Source organism: Ooceraea biroi, chromosome 7 (assembly GCF_003672135.1).
Source record: "Ooceraea biroi isolate clonal line C1 chromosome 7, Obir_v5.4, whole genome shotgun sequence".
NCBI classification, from domain to species: domain Eukaryota; kingdom Metazoa; phylum Arthropoda; class Insecta; order Hymenoptera; family Formicidae; genus Ooceraea; species Ooceraea biroi.
This window is the reverse complement of record NC_039512.1, coordinates 3386071-3403066: the sequence shown is the minus strand read 5'-3', so window position 1 is coordinate 3403066 and position 16996 is coordinate 3386071. Positions and strand designations below refer to the sequence as shown.

The following is a 16996-nucleotide window of genomic DNA, read 5'->3' as shown; positions in this document are numbered from 1 at the left end:
AGTTTTCAATTTATTGTACGTGAAGGAAGGAAAGATGGCGTAAGACAATTTCAGGATGCTCGCAATTGATAGACGATAAAGTGAAATTCGTAGACGTCAAAATAAACGTGTGTCAATATGTCGGTTGAATGGCCGGATACCAGCATTGCAATATCGTTTATTGAGAATTTATTGCGTTTCCGCTACCGGCGGGCGCTCATGTGATGTATGCGCCATTGATGGAATTGTAATCTGTCATGAGGTCATGTATCAAATAGCTCTGTTGTAACGTAATGATTAACAACAATATCTTTTGTCAGGATGATGCGCGTTTCAAGCACGATTATTAATGAGCAATAATATCTGATTGACATGAAACTCCAATCATTGTCGCAAATCTGAGAAATTAACTTGCGTGTTAGTGATGAACAGTAACCCTTTGAAGTCACTTTGAATAATTGAAGATATGATATTTAAATATTTTAAGTATTAATAATTTAACTAACAAATATCGTAAAACCAATATCACAATCGTATTAACTCAGAAGTATAATGTACTAACTATAATAAGTATTATACCATAACAGAAATTGAAATATACTGTAACAAATACTATACAATAAAAACTGAAATAAATAGCTCTAATTACGTGCAGTTTATTCTAAAGAATACACATGAAAGAAAATTTTTACTTAGCCAGGAAAATATTTATTGACGTCGTAGCTGTACATACCAGTTCCATATACATATATGTATATATATATATATATATATATATATATATATATATACGTACGCCCTTTTTCAAACTATCTCGATCGCAGCAAGGAGTTATTGTGCACATTTTTTGGTACTTCCCGAGGTAAGCTGTCTCGGACGGCGCCTTGCGAAATTGCCGCTCATTACTCGCGAGTCGAGTCGAAATAGTCAATCAGCACCTTTTTTTCCTTTTTTTACCCACGCTGCCGTAAAGGTAACGCAATCGCGAGTGCAGCGGAGTGCGAATTTTTGTTCCCGTTCTCCCGTCAAGAACACCGAGGAAAGTGCGCGCGGATTTTTCAATTAGCCACAGCTCGCTCTCGTGTCCCGCGCAATTTTCCAGTGACATCACGCCTGCCTCCCGGCCCGCCTCATCCCCATCTCGATCTAATACGAAATATGAAAGTCAGAAGCCGGCGGACGGATCGGTCAATTTCCGGTGCGGCAGGGCGTCGACGCGCAAATAACGAGCGATTACTATTTTTATGACTGACATATACGCAAATTTGCACGGTCGCATTATGCGCGCCGTCGTTAATCTTACTTCGGGATTTTATTATTCGCGGACCGAGTTGCAACCAAATTAATTAGCCGCGAGCCCGCCGCCGGCGAGTTATCTGCGAAACTCGTGATGAAAACTATCACCGGCCACGCGAAAGATAATGTATACGCGCGGCTCTTAATTACCGTCAGCCACGCATCGGTGGATAGAGAATAGAAAGAGAGAAAGCATTATTTATTAAGCTCCGGAAATGTATCTCCTTAAGCGCAAAGATAAATGTACAACACCAAATTAGGAAATGCAGATGTGATACTGTGTCACACATACAACAGAGAAATCGAAAATAGGAAAAATATATAATGAAAAGAAGAAGAAGAAAAGAGAGAGGGAGAGAAAGAGAGAGAGAGAGAGAGAGAAAAGAAGCGTTATTTATTACGTACTTTGGGAGGAAACTTCCTCGAGTGCAAAGAAGAATAATTTACAATTAGTACAAATACGGATACGGGGTAATTACGAGCGACGGGGCAGACTGCAAAACGGAGCGACACCCCCGGAAAATGCGGATTGTCAACGGCACTTGACGCGAGAGAATTGTCGTTTGTCTCGTGCGACGGAATTAAGGCCGCGCGGAGATGTCCGCGCGCGGAAAGACGCGTGGAATGCTCCCGCAATCGTACCGTAAGCACTCTCAGTGCTAATTACGGAAATATAATTATTTGAGGAAAAAGCGTGGGTTCTCTCCCACTTCCTCTTCCCTTTTATCTCGCATCCAGAATATTTTCTGCGCGCGGAACACGCACGCTCCGTGTGCGCTGATTTCGTTACCGTACTCTATTTAGAAGTTACAGGTAACTGCCGCTTAACGAAGCGAACGTAATTTCGAGTTAAGCGCAGCGACTCACATTTACACCGGTTACACAATTTTCTTGCGGTGAACGCCAAGTTTTCTACTAAAAGCGCGGTAAAACGGTTATCCCTATACGGGAAGCGACACGGACGCGCGCGGGTTACGAGCGTCTCGGCTGCTCTTCCTACTATCAGTGAGGCAATGATTTGGAAAATGCAGTAACGTTCCCGGCTTTTCCGCGTTACGTGGTTTTATTGCGATATCTCGATAGATATGTGCAATATGTAATGATTTTTACGGGTAATCGCAGAACGCATATTGCACGCGCGCATTTCGGCTTGACGCAATGATTGCACATCTTATCTATTATATTATTGCACCCTTGCGTTCTTAATAAATCGATGAATCATTTCCCTGCATGCGATGACAAATTAATAATCTCGAATAAAATCTTCGCGTTACCTTTACAACTTTTATCGGCTAACGATTGCTACGCGATTACTTCACCACGAGGAAATAGGGAACAGGGAATGGAAAGTGCATAAGACGTTGCATAAGAGGAAGAAGTTATCTACAGAATATGAGCTTATACGTTCTACTGGCGACGAGGATGCATTACTGGCTGTTTGAATGTCTCCTCGAATTGATGCGACGCAACCTGGATGGGAAACAAGAGCGAGGGTTGCTTCGGGATTGATGCTGCCTGGAAGACAAGCGTGTTGAGGATGTTGTGCTTGTCGCGATACGGAGAGGGTGATTCCGGTTCGCACGCCGTGGGGCACGCAGGATGATGACATGTCACAGCGCGGATGATATCGTGCACGAGGAAATCGTGCGTGCGTCGTGCGTGCACGCTCCATTGTTCCGATATATGTATAAAATGAGCGTCGCGTCGATTCGCAGGAGTCGGCGTCGCTACATCTTGCGATCCTTCGTCCGTTTGCGCGGACGGGACGGGATTATCGGCAGAACAGCCTCGGCTTGACGGTCATGTCGTAAACGCTCGGAGGACACGACGTCGTAATCGCAGGAATCAGAGCGTTCCGCACGGAATGAATCGATAGCGGCGCGGTCCACGTCCCCTCCGAGGCCGTTACGCCCGACTCCACGTCGACCCTGCAAATAATTAAACATCGTTTGTAACAAGCAAGTCTATCAGCGTGGCAGTGGCATGGCGCGGGCAGATGCCGGCGGACTTTGAAGACGCTGAAATATTAACGCTTTTCCTGCACCGACCGTGCGATTTAATCCCCCGCATGGTCGAAATCGCGTTTCATCGCCGCGGAAGTGATGACCCCGGTTGTCGAGATGATAGGTCAGTAAATTAAAAGTGATATCTCTTGAGCATGACACGAAATCGATAAACGAACGAAACAAATAGGAGAAAATAGTTCGAAATATGAGATAGTAACACGCTAGAATTTTATAAAATTGTTCAATATTATTTAATCCCCGGAGAAAGAACGGTGGAAAAAAGCGAATTTCAACACAGGAAGATAAATAAGCGGACTAAAAAAAGAAATTGGCCGAGAATACGGACTAATATTAAGTGATTAACTAATTGTAAGTAATTCGGGTCGCGTATAAATGACGGTGGATCAAACATACTCGTGACAGCGACGTAGCTTGTCGTATATTTTACAAGAGCAACTTCCAAGAAGCAACAAAATTCCTTGAAACATCGCTACATTGAGTTGTATCGCTGTTTAGACGCGACTCGGATTACTTAGTTAATCACCTAATAACGCGATAAAATATATCCACGAAATTGATTAATATTAATATCACCGACGAGAGCCCTGGCAAGAAAGCAAGTTTCAACGGCAGCTCGCAAAGTTGCGGCGAGAGTTGCTTGCGAGAGTTGCCCGCCCGCAGTCGTCGACTTAACGTCTTCGTCGGCCCGCCGGAGAAACAGCCCGTTATAAACTGACGAGTCGGCTGGAGGTCTTACGTCTTGAGAACGGGCGATGCATAAAGAACGAGGGGATTCACGGGCGGTGGCTTGAGGAGCACGACGTCGACGCCCGAGGAATGTAATTCGCTTTTTAACGCCTCGGCTGCACCCTCCACAGCCCTTCGGGATGCGCTGAACGCCACCAATCCGGAACCCCCCGTGCTGCCGTAGCTCGTCTCGGAGTCACCCAGAAGAACGATGCGTCCTTGGCAACAGAGATTTCTCAATAAACCGCTTAAACAATGAATGCTGCTGCTGCCGTTAATAGCAAGTAATTAGTTTCTTACGTCACGGGACCACCATGGCACAACGGCATCTTAAACGTTGCAACGCGATACGTAGCGGCATCGCAGCTGGATGCCGCGTGTCGGATGCTCTACCTTGTGCGAAATACAATCGCTGCCATTGCGCTACTATCTCACTAACTGATCGCAGTTCTCTCCTCGGCCCTTCGAGCGAACTTCTCATTAAACGTACCGATCCGACAGGGAAATTCTGGCGTGATATTTAAATTAAATTAAGTAATTTTACACGCGGATTGCTTTCGTAATCTTCTGACGGAATCGTGTTCCCTTTGAAAAAAGATTCTGATTCTATTTATGGAAGCTGTGTGTTGACGTGAGATAACAACGTTTGGAATGATGATTATTTCAAGATAGTCCCAGAACGCAAGAGAAAAGTCTAGATTTTCTGCATTCTCATCCGAAAAGTTACATAGTTTTGCTATTTCCTTAAGGTTTGTACTTCGCAAATGGAAATAGCGACAGCCGGCAACAATTACTGCCAAGATTTCGACGAGGCAATCAACGTACCTCTCTTGATGCGTAAAAGAGGGATGAACACACGGGCTGTTCTCAGCGGAGCCACCAGATTATGACGCAACATGGACTCCCACATCGAGCTGCTCTGTTTCTCTATGACACCTGGTAAAACCAAGCCGCCCGTGTGCACGACTGCCCAGAGACCTGCAATTAAGTAAAGTTTAGCGTACACTTCGGAGTATTTGGGAGGATCGTTTTCGGTGGAGTGCCGCGGAGAAATGAGGCGGACGGAACTTTATTTGATCGAACTTGGCTCCTCTTTCTCTCTGTCTCTTCCTCTTTCTCTGTCGTCCTGTTCTGTGCTAATGAGGACATTACGTATAACAAACAGCGGGCAATCACGAGTAAATATCATGTCTCTGGAATCGTATGTTTAACTGGAAATGTATACTAGATTCATGTATGTCGACGTTGTCGCAGCAAGAGTGCTAATTTGAACTCGTCGTGCGACGCGGTAATGGAATTATTCTTTATAAAAATAAAACGGAAGTTTTTTCTTGAAAAAACAGTCTTAATTCCGTGTGCATATCCACTGACTTGCAAAAGAAAAATATGTTTTCGTTTAGCGACAACCTATGTGCAATCCCCCGAACGTTGCGTAAATACGTTTGAAGCGTCCGGGTTCTTCGTTTCTCGTGACAAATATATTCGCGGCAGCCCGTGGACGTAACGAATAGCAGAAATCTACAAATATGACGTTTGCGCTTATTTATTTTGCGCGACGGAAGTAGTGGCGGGTGGAAGTTTTCCCATTACGCGAACTTATTCCATTGTGCCACGTATAAATATCCCGCAAGATGTATGTATGTATATATCGCGCGACGAGAGCTGGGAATGGAAACCGCGCGAATGGAAATGCTCAGCAAGCAAAGGTCCTCCGTTGGAATTGCTGTCGTTGAAGGCAATTAAAAATCCATCAAATCTTCTTTGATATGCCTTAATGCACTTCCACGTTCCTCAACGTTGTTTCGTAAAACTCTACAGTACTATTCAATTCACGTTCTTTCTCTTGAACGTGTTATGTGCGTGTATCTATCCAATATCTATCCAGTCGATGTGTCGATAAAGCCTCGAAGCGTTTTATCGGACTTAACAAGCTAGGCAAATTATTATGAAAACTGCGGCGTTGATCCCGCATCTGAAACATTCCCCGAACAGTAACGAATTTCATTGAGCGGGAATTTCACTGCGGGATAGAGTTTACCTCGCAGACAATTAACAACAAAATTAATGAAATTGCATAAAACTGATATTGAATACATAGAAACTCTTGATCCAATCATATGTATCTAATTTCGGAATTATTCAAAAATAATAATTTATGAAAAAACTCGACAATAATTGATTTGGCAAAAAAAAAGGAAATATTAAGCTACATATTTTTTATCTTCAACTTTATTCAAAAATCATCAACAATTCTTTTACTCTTAATATAATTACTTTTCTTAAATTTTCCTTCATCATAAATAATCAAAAATACTACCAAAAACTATTTGAACGAAGTAACCGCGTTGATTATATAACACTCCACTTAATACAGTTTCCGTTCCATTAAAATCTCAATCTCGTACGTACTAAACTCCAACTTCAAAGCCTACTAGCCCTCCTCGACAAACTCCCTTCTTAATTTATTTGCCATCGCTCCTCCGCTTCCCTCACAATCAGCAGAAATGCTTAGACTTGGTATCAATCAAGCAATACTTAGTATCAAGAAGAGGCGCGGTTATATCTGCCGAGCGATTTTCTCTAATGATCGACCAAACAGACCGAGGAGAGAAGTCAGATGAATAAGTGACCTCACCATCTTCGCCAGCCGGAAGTTTTGCCCTGACGGCGTCCAAGCAAGCGCGCAGACTATCCTCCCTGGTCGGGTCCAGCTCCAATGGCACTATTTGGCCGCGAGTACGTGTTCCTTCCGGCTGCTCGAGATCGCCATCGCTCGCACCCCCAGGCTCGCCCTCTTTCTGCCGCTCCAGTTCGACCGCCTTCAGGATTTTGACCGATGGCGAGCTGCCTGCTGGATCCAGCAGACCCGCAAACACCTGTCGCAAGGGAAACATGGACGCGTTACACGTTATGTTTTGAAAGTCTGGCTCACCGCATACCCACGTGCCACTCCATTACGCGCCGTACCGACGTCGCTCGATATCGCTCGCGCTATGCTTTGACGCTGATACGTCATGTTAAATGACACATGGGGCTCGTTCGCAATCAATAAGCTGGCTGCTGTAAATAAAACGCGAAAAACTGCGCGTGATACCCGGGGATTTCGCGTCGTCAGCCTTCGGCGCGAGGAATTTCGCGGCTCGGTGCGCTTGGTCTCGAATGGTACCGCCGAATAAAATTATAATCGGTTAAGGAAGAGTTGGGTGAATCGGTTGGGTGAACTAGTGAAAATTGACGTGCTTGCCTTGTCACTTTCCTCATTGTTGCGCGAGCAAAGTTAGCTAATTTCGGTATTCGAACAAGCGTCCGCCGGTTTATTTAGCTTTGCCAATTGATCAGATTCAACATATATTCTTAGAAGATATTAACTGTTAAGATTAATTGGATTGTAAAACGATTGTCGCGTATATCAACGGTCCTTTGTTGCGGGCGATTCTCGTTACACGAAAGGTAATAGGTAATTTAATGCACGAATTTCAGAGACATGGAACAATTGAACCACAATCAGAATGCGTACGCAGAGTAATCTGAATTAATTTTGCCTTTGCGCAACACAAACATGATCGTTAATTAGCTCGAAGCCGGGTAATATCTCCTCATACCAATCTGAATGTTAAAAGGCGCAACATCACCCAGTAAAACTACTTTCGCCGAATAAATTAAGAAAAAAATATATTACATGAACTTAATGCCTATACTTGCTACAATACCGAATATTTTATATAAATGATAAACTAGTGCTCTGCGTGCGTAATTATTTAAATAGAATTATTAAATATACAAATTAATCCGGTTCCTGCTTTTTAATAAAAATTAAGATTGAGATTTTTGTTGAAAAAAGATTATGCTCACTTCGCCATATTATACGGAAGTCTATTATACAAGACAATTATTAGAAATGCACACAATTGGAGGCACCGAATTAATTTGCGTACTTAACGATCAAATATGTGACACTTCACTGCACTTCGCTTCGGAGCTTTCGCGAGATTCACCATCTGAAGCAGAAGCTGGCTCTGTCAGCGAGTCAGCATCTGTTTTTCAACGGTAATCTTTAGCGAGGCGGTTCTCGGGTGGTGACAGGACACGTGAATGCCTGTCGAGTGACTGTCGGCGGGACTGATTTAAAGGCTCACCGATGTTCCGCCTGACATGAGGAAACTAATTTAGCCCAGATTCCGACAATCTGAAATATGCTGCATGCCCGAAGGGATAATAGGGATTCTGATGTAAGGCTGCGGGATATTGTGTTTCAACAGCTGTCACCGTATCGCTGCGCAGCTTAACTTTAGCTGCGGCTTGAGATTCGCAAAACCGCGGAAGCAGCGGCCGCTGACGTTGAAGATGTCTCCGTTTTGAAGATGTTTATCCGTCTTGAAGCTCATATGATGAAGACCACGGCTTTAGAGACTGAGACTACAGGGATTACGACTGGACCAGTCGTAACATTACCATCACGATTTCCAAATCGTAACCTGGATGCTCAATGTGTCTGATCCGAACTCAACCCTCGCGTCAAGATTGATGACAGTTGTACAGAATTAGTCCTCCACCCTGTGCGCACGGGATGCACGATATTGATTAGAACGATCGCGTATTGTCCTCGCGACGTGCTACAGATCCATTAAGCAAAGGCATTCCGGTGTCGTTCAAAAAGTACTTGAAATAATCGCTTCGTTCCAGTTGCAGCGTTAATTAGAAGTCGCAAGGAACAAGTGGAAACAAGTATCCTTGATTACGGTTCAGTGCCGGTTGCCTTGTCGACAGTTTGTCCGCGTTTTCCAGCAGTGGCCGCGGCGGTATGCCGCAGCAAGAAAAGGGAACAAAAATTCTGCGCAATTCCCACGCAATAAAGCGGCGAGCCGTTACTTTACGCAGGTTTCGCATTCAGGGCGGCTCTCGCACAATTTTGAATGTTCACTGGCTGGGAAATATCGGCGGTGCCGTGTATGGGGCATAACGCACCGGCGAACGTATGGTGAAGTTTACGCAGGCCGGTAATTTATGGGGTAGACGCGGCATGTATCCCCGCGGCCATTATTACCTTGTAACCGGCTTCGTAGAGTGCGAGGGCGATCTGCAGACCTATGCATGTATCACAGCTGGTAACGAGTACATGACGTTTGTTACGTGACTCGTACTCGTCGGCGGCATTCCTGGATTGTCGCATCAGATAGGCCAGCAGGGCCGCAACTATTGAGCACAGAGCCAATATCTGCAAGGCCAGGATGGCCCCGGTTTCGACATCCATCGCGATTGGCTGTTACGGTAGATCTGTCAAAGAGAAAAAAGGAATGACTGTTAATCTGCCTGTCGAGCACCGGATTTATTTCTAGTTCCTATTCGGTGTACGGTGTAAGTGCAAGAATGTTTAATAAACTTTATCATAATTTTTTATTTTATACATTGTACTTTTAATTTAATTGTTAATAATATTTGTGAAAATAGTGATTAGAAATAAAATATTGATATAATAGAAATGTCTGAAGTCTTGAGTGGTTTGATTTTATTATCTCTCGAATGGTGCAGAAATACTTTATGAACATTTCATGTAAATCTACAAACTCCATAGATAATTTCTCATAGAATATTTTAGAATGAGATTAAGAACGTTAAATAATTGGAGCGCAGATATTGGCAGCGTATTTTATTATTTCTACAAAGCAATTTCTGAAGATTCTAGGATTATAAAAAAGAATCTTTATTTGCATGTTTCTTCTTTTTACGTCTGACCTAGCTTCAATGGATCGATCTATTGATTGATTATGTTTGATTCGCGTGGGGGTTTCACTTAAAGCCGTATCAGACTATGTTCTGGAGATTGAGTTTGTATTGTGATTGCGCATCGGAAATTGAGGTAAAGCCAATGAAGATGGAGCGGATTGAGTCTCATTAGCAGAATCTTAACTTCGAACGTACAATCACGATGCAATCTCAATCTTCAATGCACAAACCAATAGACGGTATATAGCACGAGTATTCGCATAGAGTATATACACTCTAATAGAATATTTATCGGATATTCTGTATTATAAAGCCGCATATACAATAGAACACAGCCGCGAACATATTACATAATAATAATAATAGCAAAAATGATATTAAGCTTCGCAGAGCGGCAATTACCGTGACAATTAATTGAATGGATACATCCGGGCGAGAAGATTAGCAGCTAGCGCTAATTAATGCTTTTTCGAGCTCGTTATTATCTCTAATGGCACTTTTATCGCGACCCGAGAACAATGGGAGTCGCGCGAATCTCGAGTGCTCAAGATACTTCTTGTAGGATGAATGAGACGTTTGTTAATTACAGGGACGCGTGCGCAACGGCGAGATTAGAATTAGAAGTATCTTGTCGAGCATCTTCAAATAAGCGCGATTGTATGGAAACGTGCAGTTTGAGTGCCATGTGCCATGCAATAAATTTCGTTAAGGGGGGAGCCTGCTTTAGAACGCTGAAAATAAGGTATATTTTACGAATTGTTTTTGGAGAAACTATACAGCGGATCATTATAAAACTTTGATGCATTTATTAGTACATGTTTAAAGATAAAAAAATTATTTTTTGATTTGAATATATCGCTTGTAGAGGTCGTCCTGGAGAAATCTTAGTGCAGCCGCGTCGCCGGCATTGCAAATTGGTGAGCATTCTCCTGCCTCCAAATTTCGTCTAAATTGAAAAATTGAAATATCTTCTCGTTATTTATGAATTCCCATCGTCGATGAACCAAAGAGAGAAGAAAAAAGTTGAAAAGTGCCAAAATGGTGGAGCTTAGAACACAAAAGTACGATTTTTAGGCAAAGTTTTTGAACTTTTTCATGCAAAAATAATTGTTTAACTTAATGTTTTTATGAATATTAAAGGTTCATCGACGATGGGAATTCATAAATAACGAGAAAATATTTCAATTTTTCAGTTTGGATGAAATTTGGAGGCAGGAGAATGCTCACCAATTTACAATAAGATGCCTCCAGGACGACCTCTACAGGCGATATATTCAAATAAAAAAATAATTTTTTTTATCTTTAAACATGTACTAATAAATGCATCAAAGTTTTATAATGATCCGCTGTATAGTTTCTCCAAAACAATTCGTAAAATTATACCTTATTTTCAACGTTCTAAAGCAGGCTCCCCCCTTAAGCCCGTACAAAGCTGTATAAAAACGCGAGTGAATCTGAACCGGCATAAAGTCGATTGGAAAACACTCTCGAAATTCAAATTTCGCTCGCCAGAAGTTTTGCAAGGAGCTTACTGCGCCAGATTTTACATCGTTTGTTCTCGATATTATCCACTGTTTCATCTGCTTGATAATAAACATTGAAAAAAGGATGTCGTCCATCTTTAAATACAGAAAATAACTGAAGCGAGCGTGAAGATCAGCTCTTCCGGAAATTTTCACGGCGCTGCAAGTTCGAATGCTGTCGCATCGAAGAAAACGAACTCGAAGGATGTCATCGAAGAACAATTTTTAGAAGAATCTTCAGACACTCGCAAAGAGATATTGCAACGAGAAACGCCGGAGACGTTCGCGAGGCATTTAGATTTTTGTTCTAAGGAGCGAAAAGATCTGGCGCGAAGGAGTCAGTCGAGAAGAATCCGCGAGGCGCAGCCGAGGAATTGGTTTCCTCATGAAAAGTGAACGGCGGGGCAGGGTCGCTTTTGCTCGCGGAATCACCCGCCTTTCTAAAGCGTGTCTAGGCTCCGCCGCGATTTTCCACGATCGGCCTCTCACGGGAGGATCATTCGGAGCGGCGAGATTGCATGCGCGCGGCGCGGAATCCGCGCGCGATCGATGAGAATCGCGCGCGCGCTCGTTCGCTTGCTCGACTCGCACGGCTGATTTAATAGCGGTGGAACCGTGTACCGCTAATGTGCCGAATCGATTAAACGGCGCCGGGCGTCGTCGTATTTCAGTGTCGTGCTCTCGCAGGAACGGAGAGACGTTTCTCCCCTCTCGCGTGGTGCGCGCGAGATATTTCTCCGCTTTCTCGCCGCACGACGATCCGTACAATGGGGAACGCCGTCGAACCCTCCGCGCGAGTCGCGAGGCGCGTATTAACGCTCGCTGGTGTACATTTATGCTCGCGCGAGCGCGCAAGGATAAATGCAACGTCCGTGAGACGAACTTGGACGATCGCTCAGCTTGAAAGCGAGACACGAAGGCCACTACGACGTGTGGTGTGGTCTTCATGAGTTTCTCTCCGGAGAGTGGGTATTTTCTCTCTCTCTCTCTGTCCCTCTTTTTTGTTCCCTCTTTCTCTCCCCTCCTCTCGATCTTTCTCTCTCAGCACGTAACGTTGCTTCGTACGATGCGGAAGGGCGGATGCATTCCTCACGGAGCATTGTCCGCGATGCATATCAGGCATAAATATATGTATACGCTAAAAGAGATACGCCGGGACGTGAAACCAAAATGTTTGCTCCGCATATTGCACGCTAGCGTACTCGAGAAGCTTTCTCGCGTGCGTTCCCGCGCCCTCGCGCCGGCATCTCTCCGACGAGGTCCCCTCGGGCGAGATGAAAAGAAACGTCACTATTTATGTTTCATTTGCTCGCATTCCGCGGCACGCGCCGCGCTTGAATAAAGATAAGACGAGGAAAGCAGAAATATTTTATGCTATTCCTATACTCCTCGCCGGGATGGGGCGATACGCGTCTATCTTGTGTCGGCGACGAGCCGTTCGTACGTATTTATGCGCGGGGATATTTTTGTCGACGGCGACAACTCGGGAAAAAAGCCGCGAGATGAGAAATTGCGAAATGCGCACGTTGCAAATCGCGTATTCACGCGACCGTTCTCGAATGGGACGCGTCTCGCGGGGCAACCGAAAACGCGCGCGAAGCGATGGATGGAGAGCGACGTAACTTCGCGAATCGAAAAACGTCGGCATTTGGCGCCCGAGATGCGTCGCGTGCAGCGACGATTCGGGTTTCTCGCGATGCTTCCTTCCTCCGTTTGCGACTTTCCATATTCGTCACGCGTTGAGCAACTTCGTGAAAAGTAATCGGCAGGAACTGCGCACGCGCCGTCGCTTCTGCTACTGCTGCTGCGCGTTTGAGAACGGCGATGCGCTCGTGCTGTTCCTCGATGACGGATCTCGATCGCGAGGCGAGATTTTCGTCGGTCGTAACGAATCACCTGGCGAAAGGCCGCGCGTGATGAATTAGCGTTTGTCACTCGAGAGTGACGAACGGAGCCGCTCCGGAAATTAATACGTTTCAGCGCGCGATGCGACATTTACGCCCGCGTGGACGCGCGCACCTGCGGCCGCGTGTGTATTTACTTAATGCATGTGTGCGTACGCAATGAATCTCACTCTCTGTCTTTCTTTCTTTCTTTTTCTATCTCTCCTCCTATCTCGGATTGAGTTATCGTGGTTAACTTTCTCTGGAATCCAAGCGTCAGGCGAAGCATCGCATCGCGATAGAGAACGTCGCGCATTTGTGGTAAGTCCGGTTTATCATCTTTTAATGTAAATGTCTCTATGATCGATCGCCTTGCTCCTAATTCATTCGCCTTTTGATGCCATTCACTTGATGACACTATTTTTTATAATTATTGGTAGATTAATAGATTGTTAGATGAATAGTAGAAGACATTATACAAACTTATGTTTTCTGATCTTTCAGATCTTTCTATTTTCTATTAATTTTAATTTTCGTAAGAGAAGTAATTTTTTTAAAGTGTATATGAGTAAGACTAACAATTCTTCAAATGGAAATTGAAGGATATTTGAAATGAACATGAAATCACAATATCTCCTTGTGCTCATTTGCGACAGTGAAATATTCTCACGTAATTATTTCGTGATCATTTCGCGACTTGGAATGGGATATACGGTATGCTTGAATATAGATATGACATTTGTCCCCGTATTCCCAAGGCAGGAATTACGTTGATTATTCTAATTGCGAGTCATGGGAATAATTCAATAACAGAGTGCAACACTATATATAACGATTACTAAATTGAAGTTTATACAATATGATAAAGAAAATATATGTCTATATGAATATAAAAAAATATGTATATTTTACTTGGAATAATCGCAAAATTTTTATGTAACTTAAAATTATATTTTACTCATATCAATATCACTCATTTATAGATACTCGCAAAAGGCATAAGAATGAAGAAACATAAAAAAATTACTTATTTAACTTTGACGCTTACAAGTGCATTTGCATTCGTTCCGAGTTTCTACCTCGAGAACAATAACACTAGCGCTAAATTGGATTATATAAAGTGATAAAGACGGACATACACTTTACGTAAAATTAGTGTTTTTTCATTGTTGCCCATTCCATGATTAAAAATGCAGACGAAAGAGAGAAATTGTTCGCGTCGACAAGTGACGCAAGCGTTTATGAAGGTTCAGCAATGAGGCAGACGTTAACTGCATCGAAATTGAATTTGCAATTGCATTCGAAAGGAGGATATTGACTTGCCGCATGGGGCGGCGACCGCGTCTATCGCAAACGCCATGCTAATAAGCGGCTCTGTCATCTCAATTAATCGCCAGTGTCGGTGTGCGAAACGCGTTTGGGCTAGCTGGAATGTTTGGAAGTTACAGCAGGTATGCGCGGGCATGAACACGCAGCTTCCCATGGGATGTTTCCACAGATACAGCGTGTGACTGTTCGCGGTTAACATTCGATCTTTATTTCGCACGTCAACGCGTATTTGCGTACGAAGAATAGCAATAAACGATGAACACGCATTGCTGGACTCATTGCACATGCAGTTGCTGCGAACGTAGCGATCACCCGTTATATCCGATAGCAGCAAGCAGTCACGCGCGCAATCATCACGTGACCTATTGCTCGAAGATAATCACCGCATTCCTTCGGCTGCTCGCCGACTTTCCTTTGCAAACAAAGGACGTCGTCCGCAATCTGTATGGGGCTACGCGTTGGAAATTGAGATTGCGGTTTGGAGGATTCGGCCAATAAAAATGTGGCGTTTTGATTGGTCAAATCCTAATTCGCAATCTCAATCTTTAGTGAGTAATCCGATACAGGCTTAATGACGCATTCTGCTCACGTTCTGCTAGCATTTTGCTCGCGGATGAGTAGAGCAACTACGTGCGCATGCGCCTATACAACTGATTTTGTTAGCGCAAATTAAAGTTTATTGAGACGTCGCGCGCGCGTATGTGCTCCGGAATAGTTTGAACGCGCAATTAACGCTCGTTAATTATTTAATCCTTTAGCGCCGGAAATTTCTCACTCTGGAAATTCAGGAAACTGAATTAATCAGCGAATCGATTCGGGTGAACAAAAGGACGAAATCGCGATGAGGGAATTTCATTCGAAGATGGCAATTAACAGTAACGCGAGTAAATTCCGACAGAGTCGCGAAATGAAGTGTCTTAAAGGGCTCGATGATCTTAAAGAGCTCAGATTTAGGAAAAAGAGCGCGCAAAATGGGAATTTTTAAGACAAGATGACGTTTATTTTTTATACGCTTTAGAACGGTTGCTTTTGAAATATCGTCATTCGGCTGTTAATTTTCATCTAGCATTTCAATTCCTCAAGAGAGATTTATTGCTCACTTATGTAACACACCACACGTATACCGAGCGACCAAAACGCGATGTGGTCATGCTCAAGTACGTCGTGCTGTTACATCAGTGATTATCGTTCAGTAATTAATGCGACTTGATACCTAATTACTCTCGATCGCATCGTCGATCATCGGCTCGCTAACGGCCGTGCATTTCTGCGTAGTTAACTATCGGCAAGGGGAGTGAAATTGCGATTTTGCCGAGGGTAACGAAGCATTTTAGGAAAGCGCGATCTTGCGTGTGCGCGCGAGCGCATGCATGTATGCGTGCGTGTCCGTCTACTGACTAATGTATGCCAAATAATTATCTTCGCCGGCGTGCGTCCCGCTACAAAATTAACGGACTTTTTTCTCCGATTTCCGTGTGGAGATGCGCCGATACGGGAAAACGCAAAGTGCAAAGTTTAAAAACCGTTAGTGCTTGCGCGCGTGAACGACGTAACGTCGTAAATCAAGAATCACATTTTTCAAAAAGCAACGAAGCGCCGCAGCGCGAATTGATTAGACGTGCAAACGCGCATTTATAACGTGTTTGCACCTGCTATTTATTTACGGTATTGTATCGCTATTGGACCGTTAATATTAACCGACGATATCGGCGACGCAAAAGAATGAGACCAAAACTTAACGGGACACGAGCAAACGACCGCAAGAATAAAGTGGCATCGGTCATAGACAAACTTTTCTACCTTCGATGGAAAATTGTGTTACGAGGTTCGTCTCGTTTCTCTTATTCCTTTATAATTACCAAACTTCATTTTCTTCATTTCTATTTAACTTGGTTTATGTATAATAAATTTTAACTTTTGTTTTTTAAATTCTTCCGTTATTTGTATACGAATTAGTACACAGAAATAATAAGTATAGTAATAAAGAATATAGAACAATAAAGAACAATCATCGTCTAACACGACATTCCGAAGACTTCAAGACAACACTTCAAAACCGCAAATAGACGAGAAAATACTAAACATTTGAATTTCAAATGATTTTTCTGACAAAACGAGAGATTAAAATTCAGGCATACATTGATATATCACTTAAGTATCGTGCATTTTATCCGTGCAGGAAAATTCCAATGTTCGAAGAGTTTAGGGAGAGGGAATCAAGCTGTTCGCACACGTTGAATATCAAGGGTGATTTCGCGAGGGACGAGAATGCGAGTCTTTGCAGGGCGTTTGACCGCGCTTCTCCATTCTCCATGATCGTAAGAATTATTGCTTCGAGACTTCTGTTTACCTGCGTGCGAGCGTGCAACGTGTAATCCGTGATTACGAGCTGAGTGCGCGAGTGTACGCCTATCACAGAGAGAGCGAGAGAATTCCTGGACAACGGAGCAACGGTACTCTGCAGTTGACCGCGGTCGGCCTCAACTGCCGTGTGTAAAAGGAAATAATG

The 16996-nt window shown here is 43.6% G+C and overlaps 1 protein-coding gene and 1 long non-coding RNA gene across 2 annotated transcripts in view; one reads left to right on the top strand and one right to left on the bottom strand.

The window, feature by feature from the left end:
* Positions 1-916: 916 nt before the first annotated feature.
* LOC105277598 (D-beta-hydroxybutyrate dehydrogenase, mitochondrial) overlaps positions 917-16996 on the bottom strand; it is a 23074-nt gene continuing 6994 nt past the window's right edge. Inside the window, exons 2-6 of the mRNA XM_011336055.3 lie at positions 9073-9302; positions 6664-6904; positions 4854-5006; positions 4039-4246; positions 917-3203 (exon numbers count right to left, since the gene is read on the bottom strand). Of these exons, the coding sequence (XP_011334357.1) occupies positions 3047-3203; positions 4039-4246; positions 4854-5006; positions 6664-6904; positions 9073-9279 (966 nt within the window). The 5' untranslated portion in view covers positions 9280-9302 and the 3' untranslated portion in view covers positions 917-3046. The remainder of the gene's footprint in view (positions 3204-4038; positions 4247-4853; positions 5007-6663; positions 6905-9072; positions 9303-16996) is intronic.
* Positions 11904-16996, top strand: part of LOC109610855 — a 19931-nt gene continuing 14838 nt past the window's right edge. The window contains exon 1 of the long non-coding RNA XR_002193164.2: positions 11904-13479. This is a non-coding gene — a long non-coding RNA (uncharacterized LOC109610855). The remainder of the gene's footprint in view (positions 13480-16996) is intronic.